The 18,003-nt window shown below is 35.0% G+C and overlaps 1 protein-coding gene across 1 annotated transcript in view; it reads left to right on the top strand.

The window, feature by feature from the left end:
• The window catches only part of LOC141290522 (PR domain zinc finger protein 5-like), a 71,267-nt gene extending 55,772 nt beyond the window's left edge, over positions 1-15,495 (top strand). Inside the window, exons 8-9 of the mRNA XM_073822649.1 lie at positions 4,591-4,695; positions 14,718-15,495. Coding sequence (XP_073678750.1) covers positions 4,591-4,695; positions 14,718-14,882 — 270 coding nt within the window. The 3' untranslated portion in view covers positions 14,883-15,495. The remainder of the gene's footprint in view (positions 1-4,590; positions 4,696-14,717) is intronic.
• Positions 15,496-18,003: the final 2,508 nt, after the last annotated feature.

Genomic DNA, 18,003 nt, shown 5'->3' with positions numbered 1-18,003 from the left:
TTGTTCCGGATAGCTGATTCAGTTGCAGTGATCATGTCTACCACCGGGATGTGATCAGGTGTTACTGCAAAGTTCAGACCTTTGGCCAAAACCTCCATCTCTGGGCCTGTGAGTTCTCTTTCAGACAGGTTCTTCACCCATTTGTCGGAACTCGCTCTCACATCTTCCTCAGGTGGAGTATTCTGTTGAATGCCTTGAATGTGTGAGCATAAAGAGTCAAACTTCTTAATTTTTAAATAAAACTTTTTCTAGAAGAAACTTCTACCTGGATAAATGAATCTCCACAGACTTACTGCAGAGATGTAATAATGTGCCCCATAGTAAAATAAATAGTAATATCAATCAAGAATGTGCTTACTATATGTTTAGGGTTAGGATTTGGTTTAGTGTTAATTACTTGTAATTTTGCCTAATTTACTTTTATATAAATACCTTTTTTTTTACTTTTTAATGTGTCATGAGAGATCACTGTATTGCCTTATTAGATATCTGTTCATCTTTTTGATTCATGTTGAAAATCTACTTTTTCGTACTCCTCCTAGACTATTCATCCGATTTTCACCAAATTCGACTTCATCTTCAGATCATGCTGAAGATAAAATACAGATTTCTTATCAATAGACACAATGTTTACTGCAGAGATATAATAATGTGTCCCTAGTAAACTAAATAGTAATTTTAATCAAGATTGTGCTTACAATATGATTAGGGTTTGGATTTAGTTTAGTGTTAATTACTTGTAATTTTGCCTCATTTACTTTTATTGCTATAGTAAATATATGTAATGTGTTACAAGTAACAAGTGTTACCAAAAAATCAATAACATTGCCTTATAAGAATAGTTCACCCAAAAATTAAAATTACCCTACTTGGTAAATATGACATTTTTTCTTCTTTCAGACAAATACAATTTCTACTTTAGACTAATTACTCTACGCCTACTTTCTACATCATCCGCTGAAACGCTACTCTATCATGAACACATGTGCGAAGTTAGTGAGTTAGTTAAAGCTAGAGATTATGGTTTATGAAGTTTTAAATATGGATATTTTTCTTGCAAAGATGCATCAGTTCGCTTTAGGAGGCCTTCATTAAACCCTTTGGAGCACTTTTTAAGATGGATTTGTGCACTTTTAGTGGACCCATCCATCCAACTTTATCTTTAACCTCATTTATTGCCATTATAAAGCTTGGAAGAGCCAGGGCATTTTTTTAATATAACGCTGATTGTATTCATCTGAAAGAAGTAGGTCATATACACCTATGATAAAGTATCCCTATAACTGGCTGCATGCAAAAACAGGATTGTGGGATTGTTCACAGGCAAGATGAAGGTACCTTGGTAAACTGACAAAGCTGCAAAGCATTATGGATCATCCACTATTGTCCATCTGTGCTAATGTATGTCGTAGTGCGTGACTCTTGACCTTTGCATATTTTTGTGGGGGTCGTGTTGCTGAAAGTCCCAGCTGACGGTTTTACTGCTGATCTGATGCAGCGATGGAGAACTCTCATCTTACACTAAATCTTTTTGTCTCTTTGTCAAACACACGTGTCCGCGCTGGCCCAAGCCCATATTGATTACGTCTGTCTCTGACAAACACACTCACACTTGATCCGCAGCACCTTGCATATCCTGTGTGGTGTGACCACACCTTGCCCTGCTCCATTTCCCAGGATCCTCTCTTCCTGTGTCCACCCATTCCCATGACAGCTGGGTGTTGGAAGAGTGAGAGGACTATCAGTGTATGCATGTTCACCACCCTGCTCAACACACACACACATTATCTCTTATACACATATCTGCTGTCACACACTTCTTTGTGTGTATTTACTTAGCTTCGGTTAGAATTGCCTATTAAATGGTTCATGCATTTATATTAAGCATATAACATACACAATTTTTATTCAAAAGGTTGAGGCAATGTTTTAAAAAGAAATCAGTACTTTTATTAAGCAAGCATGCATTAAAGTGATTAATCAATTTCAAATAATGTTCATATGAACGTTCTAAAAAATAGATTAAAATTTAATGCATTTTATGACGTAGATCAAATGTCTTTGTCAGGCATCTCATTTCCACTTTCTTATTTCACACATGAAAAGTGTGTGTGTTTGAGTGTGTTATTATGTCCAGGTGTGTTTTATTCAGTAAATATGTTTGTGTTTGTGGTGTGACAGCAGTGCTGTGTGTTTTCAGTCTGTTATATAAGTAAATGTATGCGTGTGTCCATGTGAAATGAGTTCCAGGTGTGTAACACATGAAAGGCACTTCATTTGTTTATCCCAGACCATCTTTGGTGTGTGTGTGTATGTGTGTGTGTGTGTGTGTGTAATAGGGATCTCTAGTTTCTGTAAACATACAGATGTATGTTCATGCCTGAGGGATTATTACGTCTTTCTCTGAATGTATCAGCTCTTCATTAGTCTCTTCAAAAACACAATAACTGTAGTCAATCCCTCTAACAGCACTCACTCAGTACGCCTTTAGATCCTAAATAGGAAAGTCCTGCATCAGGGCTGTCCAGTCTTGCTCCTGAATTGCCACCTTCCTGTACAGTATGAGCCCTTCACGTGGAGTCAAAAATATCTTAATTCTAATTTAAAAAACACATGAATATTACAGAAAATTACAGAAACACTGATAATATTATATAATATACAGTTGAAGTCAAATGTTTACATAGACCTTGCAGAATCTCCAAAATGTAATTTGTTTTACCAAAATAAGAGGGATCATACAAAATACATGTTATTTTTTTATTTAGTACTGACCTGAAAAAGATATTTCACTTACATTATAGTCCTCAAGAAAAAATAATAGTTGAATTTATAAAAATGACCCCTTTTAAAAGTTAACATACACTTGATTCTTAATACTGTGTTGTTACCTGAATGATCCACAGCTGTGTTTGTTTGTTTGTTTGTCTGTTTAGTTTGTTTAGTTTTAGTTCATGAGTTCCTTGTTTCAGAAAAATCCTTCAGGTCCCACAAACTCTTTTGTTTTTCAGCATTTTTGTGTATTTAAACCCTTTCTAACAATAGCTGCATTTCCATTACCCTTTAAATTGCGCAAATTTAAATTGCAAATTGAAAATACGCCTAATGGTAACGCGTCAACTGCGCAAAAACTCGCAAAAAAAAAAAAGGTTTTACACTTGCATGAGGTGGTTTTTCAGGCAATTCGAAAAAGGAATATTTTGCAAAACAGCAATGGATTTTTTTTTATGAATTTACAGGTCACATTCGATTAAATATAGCCAAAATCTTTTGGCATGACTTACCGCGAAAAGGAAAAATTAAGTTTTAGTCGCATAACATCGGTTAATGGAAACGCTGAGTTTTGTGCAAACCTGTAATCAAAATGCGCCTAGTGACTGTGTGATTTTTAGATCCATCTTTTTACAATAAGGAAAACTGATGGACTCATATGCAACTATTACAGAATGCTTACTGATGCTCCAGAAAGAAAACACTTTCAAATACACAAATGTTTTTGAGATCCATCTTTTCACACTGAGGACAACTAAGGGACTCATATGCAACTATTACAGAAGGTTCAAACGCTCACTGATGCTCCAGAATGAAACACGATGCATTAAGAGCCAGGGGTGAAAACTTTTGAACAGAATGAAGTTGTAAATTTTTCTTATTTTGCCTAAATACCTTTTTTATTATTTAGTACTGCCTTTCAGAAGCTACAGAAGATTCCTACATGTTTCCAAAAAGATAAAATAAGTTAAATTTACCCTGAACTTTACATTCCAAAAGTTTTCACCCCCGGCTCTTAATGCATCGTGTTTCATTCTGGAGCATCAGTGAGCATTTGAACCTTCTGTAATAGTTGCATATGAGTCCCTCAGTGTGAAAAGATGGATCTCAAAATCATTTCTGTATTTCAAATACACAAAATTGCTGAAAAAAAACAAAGAATTGGTGGGACCTCTTTTTTTCTGAAGAACAGCAGGCAGTTTAACTGTTCAGGACAAACAAGGGACTCATGAACAACTATCACTAAACAAAAAACAGCTTTGGATCATTCAGGTAACAATACAGTATTAAGAATCAAGGGGATGTAAACTTTTGAACAGGGTCATTTTTATCAATTCAACTTCTATATGCAAACATCTTTTAGATGAAATATCTTATTCAGGTCAGAACTAAATAAAAAATAACATGCATTTTGTATGATCCCTCTTAATGGTAAAATAATTACCATTTTGCAGATTCTGCAAGTTGTATGTAAACTGACGACTTCAACTATATGTTACAATTTAAAAGTAAACATTGTTCTTAAAAGAACATTTCACCCAAAAATTTAAATTCAGTCATCATTTACTCACCCTGAAGTTGTTGCAAATCTGTATGAGATTCTTTATGCTGCTGAACACACACACAAAAAATATATTTTGAAGAATGTTGGTAACCAAACAGTTGACGGTTGCCATTGACTTCCATAGTATTTCTCCAACTCTTTGGTTACCAAGATTCAAAATACATTCTTTTCAGTTTAACACATAAAAGAATTTCATATAGGTTTGGAACAACTTTTTTTTGTGTGTATTCACCATCTCTCTCTCTCTCTTACAGGAAAAGCCGTACAAATGCAGCGAGTGCAACAAGGCCTTCAGTCAGAAGCGCGGCCTGGATGAGCACATGCGCACGCACACCGGAGAGAAGCCCTTCCAGTGCGACGTGAGTTACACACGCAGACCGCATTGCATAATGCTGCATTCTAACACACAAGCACAGGCTCTTTTTATGTCTGATTCTGGCTAACTATCACACAACCGCTCTTGACGCACCGCAGCCACATCCCAGTGGAAGAGCGGAGAGAGAGGTGGCTTGTGGGTAGTGTGTGACGTTCAGCAGGGTTTAGTCTAAGACCGCTGGAAGAGCTAAAGCCGGTCTTGAGTTTAACCCTGCGGCCCACGCTGAGTCCACATAATCAGCACCGTGACGCGCATCAGACCACGATCCAGAACGCCCTCGCGGCACATAAACCAGAGAGTGTGTGTGTGTGTGTGTGTGTGTGTGTGTGTGTGTGTGTGTGTGTGTGTGTGTGTGTGTGTGTGTGTGTGTGTGTGTGTGTGTGTGTGTGTGATAGGGTGTTACTGTGGTGTCAAAGCCACAGTGAAAGGACGTCCTGCCAGGCGGACACAAGGACGAAACCGCCCTGCGCAAACTGACCCATCTCTGACCCTTCAGCGCCTTAAGACACACACAATCCGACCGGCCCCATTCCAAACCACAGCAGTTGTGAATCTTCTCACTGTCCCTGAAAAGACGTTTGTGTCCAGCGGAGAATCCTGCGTTGTCGTCTCTATTTCTTAGGACACACACACACACACACACACACACACACACACACACACAGTTTAGCAAATCAGGGCTTACATTAGTGTTTAAAGACTATTGAATTAATATATATGTTTCATTTTTAGTTTCTTAAAGGGACAGTTTACATAAGTCATGATTTACTCACTTTCATGTCCTTTCTGTATGAATAACAGACCTGTCAGGTTTTCCTTGCAATTACGTTGAAAGACGACTTGAGCTTTCGAGATTCAAAGAGGCACCGTAAAAAGCATCATAAAAGTGGTTCATATGAATCAAATTCCAGTCATGTGACTGCGCTGTGTGAAGGACAGACCAAAGTGAAGTCGTTCTTCACTGTTAGTCTTTCTCTGTAGTGAGTTGTTAACAGTTGCAACTGAATCACTGAGTTACTGAGTTTGAGACAAGAACCGGGTAACATTAACTCATGAGCAAATCGTTCAAAAATGCTTCTGGTGAACTTGGATTAACCTGTTTAATTCAAAGATTTGACTCCTGGTCTTACTGAGCATTGTTCAATAGTGTCACCATATCAGAAGGTCCAAAGAATTTATTGTCTTGCTTTATAATAGTTGGCCTTAAGTACTTTGTACTTATAACAAAAAAATAAGTACAATGTATATTGTATTTCAAAACACTTTTGTTGCTATTGAGATGGGATACGGGTAAGGTTAGAGACAGGTTTGGTGATATGAGTAGGTTTAAGGGTGGGTTAAGGTAAAAAAGGTGAAAGCTCAACAGTGTAACTATAAATGTGATTACATAAATAATTACAGATGTAATTACATGCAGGCATTTTTTTTTTTTTTAATTAAGTACAATGTAAAAACATGTATGTGCACAATAAGTGCATTGAATCAAATTATTAAATCTAATCTAATTTAATCTCAGTACATAGTAGTTAAAGCCACCTAATATAAAGTGGGGCTGAATTCAAACAAACAAACAAACAAAAATAAATACATAGGTTAGTAATCTTATTTATTTATTTATATTTTGTACTTTTTGTCCAATGAATCACATTCAAACTGTAGGCAGAAAATCAGAATTCATTAGCACTTCCTGAAGGCTGGGACGTCTTTTTTTTTTTTCACACAATCCAAAAAATCTGCACACTAGTGAACATATTTTTTAGGTGCATGTAATTTGATTATTTTAATTAACGTCATACTGTTTTTCCCATGTTTTAATTTTAACAGTAAACCTCTGTTTGCCTAAAAACAAAATTAAAAAGTTATTTTGATTACATTTTAAAAGACGAATTAGCTAGTTAATGTTTCATGCCTTAATTTGATTATCACATTTTTTTTATAATACATTTGCGTTAAATCATTAATCCAGAAAAAAAAAATAAACAACACAGTATGGAAGGAAGGCAGGAAGGAAAGGAGGGTTTCATGTGGCTCTTTTAATGTAGATTGTAAAAATTGCAATTAATATTCCATTTTTAAATTTTTATGAATTAAGTGATTAGACATGCTTTTTAATTGTAACATTTAATTACACCATTAACATGTAATGCAGACATATTAGAAAGGGGGGAGAGCAATTGCTAAATTGTTCAAATTGTCTTTTTAGTCAAATCTTAAGTAGCTGTCTGTTTTATATTTAGATTTTTCTGGTCCTCGAATCTAATAAGAGTGTGATATTCGAGTGATAACAGAACTTCAGCTGTTTAACAGATCGTATCGCTCCATTAGCATTTTTTTCTCACAGCGAGTGTCATGGTGGACACCTGAATCCACTATAATTGTAAAAATAATACAGTTTTTTTTGTCACAGAATGTAGTTTTAAGAGCTTTTTAGGTGAGAATGTGACTTGTTTATAGTTGAAATATGCGGTTTGTTAATAAAGATAATGTCTATTTGAAAATTTTCAGCGATGTGAGCTCCAGTGGCCATTCAGTGCTCATGAACCCACCAAGAGCAGCCTTACCTCAGCCAGATTTTCTTAAATTTACCGCTGGCTCTGATGTCTCTATAGTGATAAAACATGAGATATCATTTGTTTTGGGTAAATCTAACAGGCTGTCTTTTGTCTCATTAATTTATTATTTGTTCCAGAGCAAAGAGTTTTGGCTGAGGGCAAAATCTAATCACGTTATATTTTATATAACTTCAGTGCTGTATATCGTGTACTTTTGACTGAATTGCCTAGCAACCTTTAAGATGGCTGTTTATCAAATAGTATTATTCAATAAATAATATTTGATATAAATAATAGTAATATTTAATAATATGTTTAGTATTGGAAAAATGCTGTGTGTGTTCCTCATTGGACATTCAAACTAAGTTTTATTGTGAATATGAGATTCATCTGAAGAATGAATGCTCAATCAGATGCAGGTAATCACACTTGCTCAGCCAATCTCTCTCTCATAATACTCAACTACATATATTACACTGATTTTAATGCAGTAATACTATAAGCTTTTAATGAAGCAACTCGACATTCATTCATTGCTAGTTCTAAAGCAACATTTTCAAATTAGTAATGGAGGCTAGGTCTCAGCTGTGCAACTGTCAACTTTAGATTTGAATCTGTGGCGGAAGAAAGTAGTTTGCACAAAAGAGAGCTTTTAAAGACACTCTGTTGTTATTTCTTATGTATTTACACACTCGTTCCATCGAACTGTTGTATAACCGCAATATCACACTCACAATTGTGAGATATGGCTGTATATCGGCACACTATGATTAATATACATGATTTGATTGTGCGACAGATGTGAATGATTCCTCAAATCACGTAACATATTTTTCTCTCTTAGGCATTGTGTGAATCAGACAGTGATATAAAGATAGATACTCACTCACACATATGCAGTTTCCTCTCCGTCTGAAGCACTTTGCCAGCAATGAACACACTCCGCAGGAGACTCTTGAGGAATCTAAACACACACACACACACATTTCACTAAAGAAAATGAGAAACATTCCTCCTGTATTTATTTGATTTCTATGGCAAGCTGCAAGCGTGTCTTTTTAAGTTTTGACTGTTTTAAAGCACATAAGAGAATGAAATTGGCTGCTTCCTCATTTTTCTCTCTCTCTCTCTCTCTGCGTTTGACGTGACAAGTCTTTTAAGCCTGGAGTGATTTGGTCTGAAATCTGGCGCTCTGATGACGGTTGTTAGAATGGCTTCCATTGATGATGGCAAATTATCCCGGGACTTCTTTCATGCGCAGCATTTTTGAAGCGCGGCGTGCCAGAAACCATCCATACTCCAAATTCATTTATTTTTGACTCGCTTTCCCTGAGTATTTGACTGCATTTGAAGTGGTTTGTGGGGTGGTCGTGTCTGTCTTTCACGGCTCCTGTTGGAGTTAAAGAACAGGAACTTTGTGGCGTTACTTCGTGTCAAAACGAGAATTGAACGTTCTGAAACACTTTTTGCCACATTTTTTTTCTGAAGGAATTTAATGGGCTCAGATCTCGTTATTCCGTTTTACATTGTGATCGACGGAGTGTTTCAGATTTACTGAAACGCACTATAATTCGTAACAGAGGAACGTGGATTATTCAAACCTGTCATAAATGAATCACATATTTAAATGTATTTAAACAAGCTTGCAATTGTTCAAATTTGCTTGTTCTGTATGCTGACTACAGGATGAAAACCCTGCATTCCACTGCGTTTGCGTTTAATTATTTTTGCATGGTGTCCTGTTATGGCTTCTGTGTAATGGAATTAAACAAATGTGACAGGAAAGTTAAACTGGAGTGTGTTGTGTTCACAAAGAGCTTTACAAGTGAACCGCACCGCATGTGCTGCGGACGTCTGAGAGGCTCTGGGTTTATTTAGTGTGTTCACACACAAGCCAAAATTCATGCACTCTGCTCCGAGAGCCCTGAGATGAACGCAAGTGTTGGCCAGAAGTTGTCGAAAAAACTGAGAAAAACTTTGGATATTTTAACACTCTTCATGACAATGCAAGAAGTATAAATCTGTGGAGATTTGCTAGCTTTTGTTTCTCATCCATGTCACCTCAACTGCTGATATGCAGCTGTCTAGCTGACTCGTAAAAAATAAGACAAGCTATACAGCACACAAACATACACTTGCATGTATGGGCGGAATGAATAAAATATTGAATGAAAGTTAGATTTATTTTATGCCCCAGTAACAGTATACATTGCAATATACTGAGTTTTAGCTGGAAAATCACCCCCAAATGTGTTTAAAATATACCATTCAAAAGAATTATTGAGCAGCATATTAGATTGATTTCTGAAGGATCATGTGACACTGAAAACTGGTGTAATGTTTCTAAAAATTCAACGTTGCATTAGAGGAATAAATTATATCTTAACATATATTCACTTATAGAAGTGTAATTTTAAATTGCAATAATATTTCACAATATTACTGTTTTTACTGCATTTTTTTATCAAATAAATGCAGCGTTGGTAAACATAAAAATGTAGTGATGACTATTCAGTAAAAAATAAAAATAAATAATGTACTTTTTTAAATGTGGAATTTATTTTTATTTGGAACACAACCCAACAAAACTGTTTGTTTATTCATTTAAATACAAAAATAAAAAACCTCTGTAGATCTACCCAGGCTTTTTTTTTTTTTTTTACAGTATATTCAAATTGAAAAGTGTTACTTTAAATTGCAATATATTTCAGAGTATTACTGGTGAGAATTAGAGAAAAACAATAAAAATTAGATGACTATTCTGGGATAATCCAGTAAAAAAAATAAAAAATAAATAAATAAATAAATATTCATGCTTATATTCATATGTATTTTTTAATGTGAAATTTAGTTTTACTTGGAAAACAAACCAAGAAATGTTTATTAAAAAAGGAACAATATATTCACATAGAAAAAGTGTTACTTTACATTGCAATAATATTTCAGAGTATTACTGTTTTTACTGAATTTTTAATCAAATAAATGCAGTCTTGGTGAGCATTAGAGAAAAACAATAAAAATGTAGAGAAGACTATTCTGGGATAATCCAGTAAAAAATAAAATAAAATAAAATAAAAAAAACAATAAATAAATAAATATTCATGCTTATATTCATATGTAATTATTATTTTTTTTTATGAAATTTATTTTTACTTGGAATACAAACCAAGAAATGTTTATTAAAAATAGGAACAATATTTTTTTATATATTCACATAGAAAAGTGTTACTTTACATTGCAATAATTAAAGTTTTTACTGCATTTTTAATCAAATAAATGCAGCATTGGTGAGCATAAGAGAAAAACGATAAAAATGTAGTAATGAGTATTCTGGGATAATGCAGTAAAATAATAATAATTAATAAATAAAAAATAATAATAATGTAATGTGCATACATACTGCAAAAATGCTTGTCTTTTTTGTCTTGTTTTCAGCCAAAAAAATCTAAAAACAAAAATCTTAAATCAAGAAGGATTTTCTAGTCGAGTAAAAATAATTTTCTGGTTTTCAGAAAAAATTGTTAAAGTTAAGTGAGTTTTTGCTTAGAACAAGCGAACTAATTTGCCAATGGGGAAAGCAAAAAAAAAAATCTTATTTAAAACAGAAAACAAGATTATTTTTCTTACCCCATTGGCAGATTATTTTGCTTATTTCAAACAAAAAGCACTTAATTTTGGCTTGTTTTTTTCTGAAATAAATTTTTACTTGTCTAGAAAACCCTTCTTGATTTAAGAATTTGTAGATATTTTGGCTGGAAACAAGACAAAAAATCTAAGTAAGAAAAGTATTTTTGCAGTGCATAACATAAATACGAAATTAAAAACTAAAAAGCGAAATATTCATACTTACATTCATATGTAATTCTGTTTTTAATGTGGAATTTATTTTTATTTGGAACCAAATGAAATAATGTTTATTTATTTATAATAAAAACATTGCAAATCTTCGCAGGCTGTGCTATGATTCAGATTTATTTTTGGTTTGTTTTGTGTCATGGATACATCAAATGGTTTAGCATCTCTATAACCAGCGTTTCTACCGCCACATGGCTAGCATACCTCCATCCTCACATGTGCCCACAGCCATTAATATCTGCAATTCATATGACAGCAAGAGACTGAGACTAATAAGTCGTCCATCAAAGCATTAAATGCTTTTTCATGCTGTTTAAATAAAAAATTACATTCATTTTATGAAGAAAGTGACAGCTGCAATATCACTGTCTCTTCATGGAAATAAAGAATATTGAGTGTTCTTAGAGAGATCAAGTTGATTTATCATGTGAAATGGATTTGTGTGCCATTGGTGATGCATATTTGATAGTGTGTGTGAGTGTGTGTGTGTGTGTGTATGTGTGTGTGTGTGTGTGTGTGTGTGTGTGTGTGTGTGTGTGTGTGTGTGTGTGTGTGTGTGTGTGTGTGTGTGTGTGTGTGTGTGTATGTGTGTGTGTGTGTGTGTGTGTGTGTGTGTGTGTGTGTATGAGCCGCTGCTCTGACTGCAGGATTTAACTCAATGCGATTTACTGCTAGGTTTGGCTTGACTTTGCTAACTGGCTGTTTCTGAGTGTCTGTTGTGTTGGCAGTGTTGCGTCCAGTGGTTCTGCTTTGTGTGTGTGAAGGTCTCAACCAATAGCATATGGCAAACTTTAGAAGATTTGGGCCTGGCTTGCAGTTCTTTGGTTGTGTTTTTATTCATTGGGTTATTGGTTGTTTGTGTGTCTGCTCTGATGTATTGAGCGTTGCCTTCACATCCTCTCTGCGGTTGAGGGCCATGAAGTCATGCTAACACACAAAACATTACAGAATGGAATCTGTAAACAAGAGCTGTTTCGCGAAATGCGAAATGCCAAAATGCAAACCATCCTCTCATGGATCTTTTCATGGGTTATGTAACATAAATCCACTTATGACTACCAGACTAATTTATTATGTCCTGTCCTGAAAAAAACTCTTCGAAAGTCACAGCCACAATGTAGGTTTGCCAGGCCATTGCTTATGTGGTGGCTAAAGTGCTTTTTAGCGTGTTGCTAAATGGTTTCTGGATGGTTGCTTGGTGAATGATTACTAGTTTCAGTCAAAAACCCACACCATTTGTGACCATTGTTTTATGTCTCAATGATATTCTAGTCTCTGAATATGACCTTTCTTCAATGTAAGCCTATGTTAAGCGTCTTTAGCATTTATTTAGTTTTATTTATTAGTTCATTTCCATTTTCCATTGATGTATTGGCAATAATTGTTTGATTTCAAATACCTCTAATTTTTGTAGGAAAAAATGTTGGCCCCCTTCCTGTTTTTTTATTTTTTTGCATGTTTGTCACACTTTAGTGTTTCAGATTATCAAACTAATTTAAAAACTAATCAAAGATAACACAAGTAAACACAACATGCAGTTTTTTTTTTTTTTTTTATGAAGGGAAAACAAAATCCAAACCCACATGGCCCTGCGTGAAAAAGTGTTTGCCCCCTAAACTTAATAACTGGTTGGGCCACCCTTAGCAGCAACAACTGCAATCAAGCGTTTGCGATAAATTGCAATGAGTCTGTTACAGCACTGTGCAGGAATGTTGGCCCACTCATCTTGGCAGAATTGTTGTAATTCAGCCACATTGGAGGGTTTTCTAGCATGAACCGCCTTTTTAAGGTCATGCCACAGCATCTCAATAGGATTCAGGTCAGGACTTTGACTAGGCCACTCCAAAGTCTTCATTTTGTTTTTCTTCAGCCATTCAGAGATGGATTTTTGCTGGTGTGTTTTGGATCATTTTCCTGCTGCAGAACCCAAGTTCGCTTCAGCTTGAGGTCACCAACAGATGGCCGGACATTGTCCTTCAGGATTTTTTGGTAGACAGCAGAATTCATGGTTCCATTTATCACAGCAAGTCTTCCAGGTCCAGAAGCAGCAAAACAGCCCAGACCATCACACTACCACCACCATATTTTACTGTTGGTATGATGTTCTTTTTCTGAAATGCTGTTACTTTTAGGCCAGATGTAATGGGGCACACACCTTCCAAAAAGTTCAACTTTTGTCTCATCAGTCCACAGAGTATTTTCCCAAAAGTCTTGGGGATCATCAAGATGTTTTCTGGCAAAACTGAGACGAGCCTTTATGTTCTTTTTGCTCAGCAGCGGTTTTCGTCTTGGAACTCTACCATGCAGGCCCTTTTTGCCCAGATTCTTTCTTATGGTGGAGTCATGAACACTGACCTTAACTGAGGCAAGAGAGGCCTGCAGTTCTTTAGATGTTGTTGTGGGGTCTTTTGTGACCTCTTCACAAGGTGACCTCGTCGCTGTAATTTTGGTCGGCCGATCACTCCTGGGAAGGTTCACCACTGTTCCATGTTTTCGCCATTTGTGGATAATGGCTCTCACTGTGGTTCGCTAGAGTCCCAAAGCCTTTTCCAGACTGATAGATCTCAATTACTTTCTTTCTTATTTGTTCCTGAATTTCTTTCGATCGCAACATGATGTGTAGCTTTTGAGGATCTTTTGGTCTACTTCATTTTGTCAGGCAGGTCCTATTTAAGTGATTTCTTGATTGTGAACAGGTGTGGCAGTAATCAGACCTGGCTGTGGCTAGAGAAACTGAACTCAGGTGTGATAAACCACAGTTATGTTTTAGGGGGGCAAACACTTTTTCACACAGGGCCATGTGGGGTTGGATTTTTTAAAAATAAAAACTGCATGTTGATTTTTTTTTTTTAATTAGCCTTTATGGATGGATGGATAGATAGTTAGTTTTATTTAGATACTATTATTTTTATTTTTATTAATTTTAACCAAAATAATTTGTAAATGTAACTAAACGCTTCAATATCTGTTTTATATTCAAATGTATTAAGTAAAATTTAAATAAAATGTACAAACGAATGACTTTTCACATCATTAATGATTCACGCCATGTGACTGGAAGTCATTTCTTCATCTTCCCTTCCACCTCAAACAGAGAAGTATGGATTTTTTTTTCACTCATTTGTCCGCCAGACAAAAATTTTAAGTCCCTTAGAAAAATAATTGACCATAAATGGGGCAAGCGGTTTGGAAAATGGATGGATGGCTTAGAAAAATAATCGCCATTATTCATGTCCATAGTACAAACAGTGCAGGGCAAGTGAAAGTAATGTGACATATTTAAAACAAAGTATTCAATGAGGAAAAATGTAAGACCGGATTTTATCCATTGTGAATATTTTGGTTTGGTGAAGATTGAGTTTTAAATACAATAATGGAGCAAGACAAGAATGTGAGTTCACTAAAACAATGACTAACCGGCTTCAGTAGAAGAATAAGTTCATTGATCTTAATGAAAGATTGGGGGAAAACACATTTTCTTTAGAATAATTAGAACTGCACTGACCAAAAACATTTATTCTCCAAGAGTCATTTCAGAGTTTTAAACTGGGATAAAGACTACGTTGTGTTTCATTCTTTGTGTGTTTGTGTTTTTCAGGTGTGTGACCTGTCCTTTAGTTTGAAGAAGATGTTGATCAGACACAAACTGACCCACAATCCCAACAGACCAATGGCTGAATGCTCCCTGTGCCACAAGAAGTTCACCCGCAACGACTACCTCAAAGTCCATATGGAAAACGTCCACGGAGAGACAGAGGGATAGACAATCATGCACAAACATATTCATATTCACACAAGCCACATATATAACCATTATACAAAGAACACATACATACACAGGGTAGAAACAAGCATTGATTTACTTTAAGTCATTCCAAAGATCTGCTTTATCCTATACAGAACCAGTTTATTTCTGTTAGACATTTAACACTTTATCACAAGACTGATCAGTCTGATTAAATGGCAAAGCATGAAAATGTGCAATTGTACAGAGCAAAGTATATCCGTCATATTGATCCATTTTGTCTTTCTGTTGATGTTTGTCCTTTTGTATGTCAGTATCCGTTGTTTCAGATTTCATATGTTGAGATGTTGCGTGACCAAAGAGCATGACGAGCCAATTTTCTAAAAACCTTGTTGAGAGTAAAGTTTGTTGGTTTCAGTTGTTTACGTTTAACTGTATTATCCAATATTTATCATTTTGTATATTTTCAGCGTTCAGGTTCACATGAGGTTTGTATTTGATTGCCAGATTAACATCTCACGGTTGTAAGTTGGAAAGTTTGCATTTCATTTGGATGAATGAACGATTGAATCACTGCTATCTCTAATCTGGTCAGTCTGTTGTTTTTTTTGGTTAAATAAACATTTTTCCCGACCCTGAACCGTCCATCTGCGGGAGACTTTTTCCAGTGCTCTGTGGGATTCAGATGACGGTGCTTCTGCCCTGATCGCATTGCTTTAATTATAAACATTTGATTCTTGGTAAATGGTTGGTGTCAGAGAAATCGGATGTGCTTTGATACTTGATTAGACATGCTTGGTTAATGATTGTTCTCTAAAGTTGGTTACCAGTGGCTATAGCATAATTAAAGCTTCAGTGTGGTTTGGACAGAAAAGTAATTACTCATTAAGTCTTGAGCTCCAGAGCCAAATGCACAAATTATGCTTTTACTTCTTTACTAAACCTTTACCCCTTATGTAGGATGAAAAGTATGAGAATTTTGGGTATCTCATTTCGTCATGCCATAATTCAGAAAAAACTTAGAACAGACTGGAAACACTATATTTGTATATTTTTGGGGGGAATAAAATGTATAAAATCAAGCAAATCATATATGAACAAATCCCTCTACAAAAACCTTAAGGATATAGACAGGAATCAAAAAATTAAAGTTTGGTTACTGAAGTGGAGATTTATGGCTCAGTGTAGAAGAAAAAAACTAATTTTGAGAAAACAGCTTTTGTATTGTAATTGAAATGTATTGACACAAATAGATAAAGTGCTATGTTTTTTGGATGTTTTCTTTCCACTAGTCTGAAAATACACTTTATGAAAAACTAAAAAGCCCAAAATCTCAAACCTGATAGGTGCATGAAAAAACAGCGTTTTTGCCTGAAATGTATCAATTTTAATGCTACAAGCTACAAGAATACTTCTTTTTGTGCACAACGAAAACAAAAATAACAACTTTCTTCAACAATTTCTTCCGTGTCAGTCTCTGTTGCACGTTCTTTGTTGAATAAAGTCATAATTTTTGTTGTTGTCTTTGCACACAAAAAGTATTCTCATAGCTTCATAACATTACGGTTGAACCACTGTGTTCATTTTTGGGTGAACTATCCATGCAGAACAATAATAAGTGCTTTATAAGTCCTAATAAACAGCCAATAGGCTAGTAATGTTAATATGCATCTTAATAACCAACTACTAATCTAAAGTGTTATGGTCAGATTTTCTGAACTGTTAAAAGGTAAAAAATTCAAAACAGTTTTCAAAAACATTTTGTTAAAATGCTTAAATCCATACCTCGGGTCTTTAGTGACCCGGGACGTCATTCACTACCCTCTCCCTCCTTCATTTTTTTTTTTAAATTGAAGTCAACTTTTTTAGTGTTCCTCATTCTATTCATTATAAACAATATAATAAGAAAAATAATTAAATATATAAGAATATCTGTTTTCTGATTGATCATTTTGATCATTTTTTGTAAAAGTGTATAGGGTCGCAACAGACCCGAGGTGTGTAATAGTGCAGGTATATTTTTTGTGCGCAAAAATATGTAAATATCTGATGACTCAATACATGCAGTTCACCTTTATTCCTCGAAGTGCCGCTGTTTGATGGACAATAATAACGTGATGTTTCCCTCATAATTACCGCAGGCATAAATCAACAGCATATCATCAGCAAAAATTGAACTGGTTTGAATTTCTTTACTGCAGTGCAATTACTGAATGCCATAAAATATAAATGTCACTGTTATTTGATGGTGGATGTGGTGAATAAACTGCCAGCAATCAAAATATTGACTTTGAAGTAACTGAAAATGATAGTTTTGAGAATATGGTTGAGATTGTGAATATGAGCCAGCTAAAGACCTGAATATGTAATAATGATTGGCAAAACATTCATGCATTTAAATTAATGGTGAGGCATTTAAAATCAGACCTTTCCTCTACAAAGTATGTTGATCCAAGAACCATGTCCTGCCCATGTACAATAGTCAATTATTTGAAGTGGTTCAAAAAAGTTGTCCTAAGACAAGAACAGGTATTGTTTTGGTTTTAGGACAACTTTGATGAAAGGTTTTGATCCACTTTAAATGTTGACTACTTTAGATCATGTAAGCAATACACAATTTAATTGAACCCAAATACTGATGCAATAGAAATCTGTCTATTATCTCAGACATTTCCACACACTCTTCTACAGTTCTAGAGTCATGAATTACTGTAGTTCATTAACTCAGGTTGAATTTTAAACATGTGAGCTATTTAATTCAGGCTGAGCACATGAACTGTGTTCTCTAATTTCTAGATTATTCCAGAACTCTTTTGTTTTGAAGTAGAGATTGAATTTGTGTTGCACATGACGTTCCCTTTTGCCATTCCTCGCTTTTGTGTTTCTTTTGTGTTATTGTGACCTCTATAAGCATGTGGGAGAGAATTCTTGTTGGATTAAAAGTGTTGAGTTCAAATGGTCTATATCTCTAAAAAGAAAAAAAAAGTAGAATTAATCACTGCTAAGGATTTTCTCTTACCCACTTTTCAAATCATATCTTCGTTCTGGCTCATGTCTTGTTGGCTGAAATAAGTTTGAGATCATGAATAATCTTTAATTAATAATGCATACAATCCTACATCCCTCCGTCTTTTGTTTT

This window comes from Garra rufa, chromosome 18 (assembly GCF_049309525.1).
Source record: "Garra rufa chromosome 18, GarRuf1.0, whole genome shotgun sequence".
NCBI classification, from domain to species: Eukaryota; Metazoa; Chordata; class Actinopteri; order Cypriniformes; family Cyprinidae; genus Garra; species Garra rufa.
Note: the sequence above shows the minus strand (reverse complement) of the source record. Positions and strands in the feature narration are given on the sequence as shown.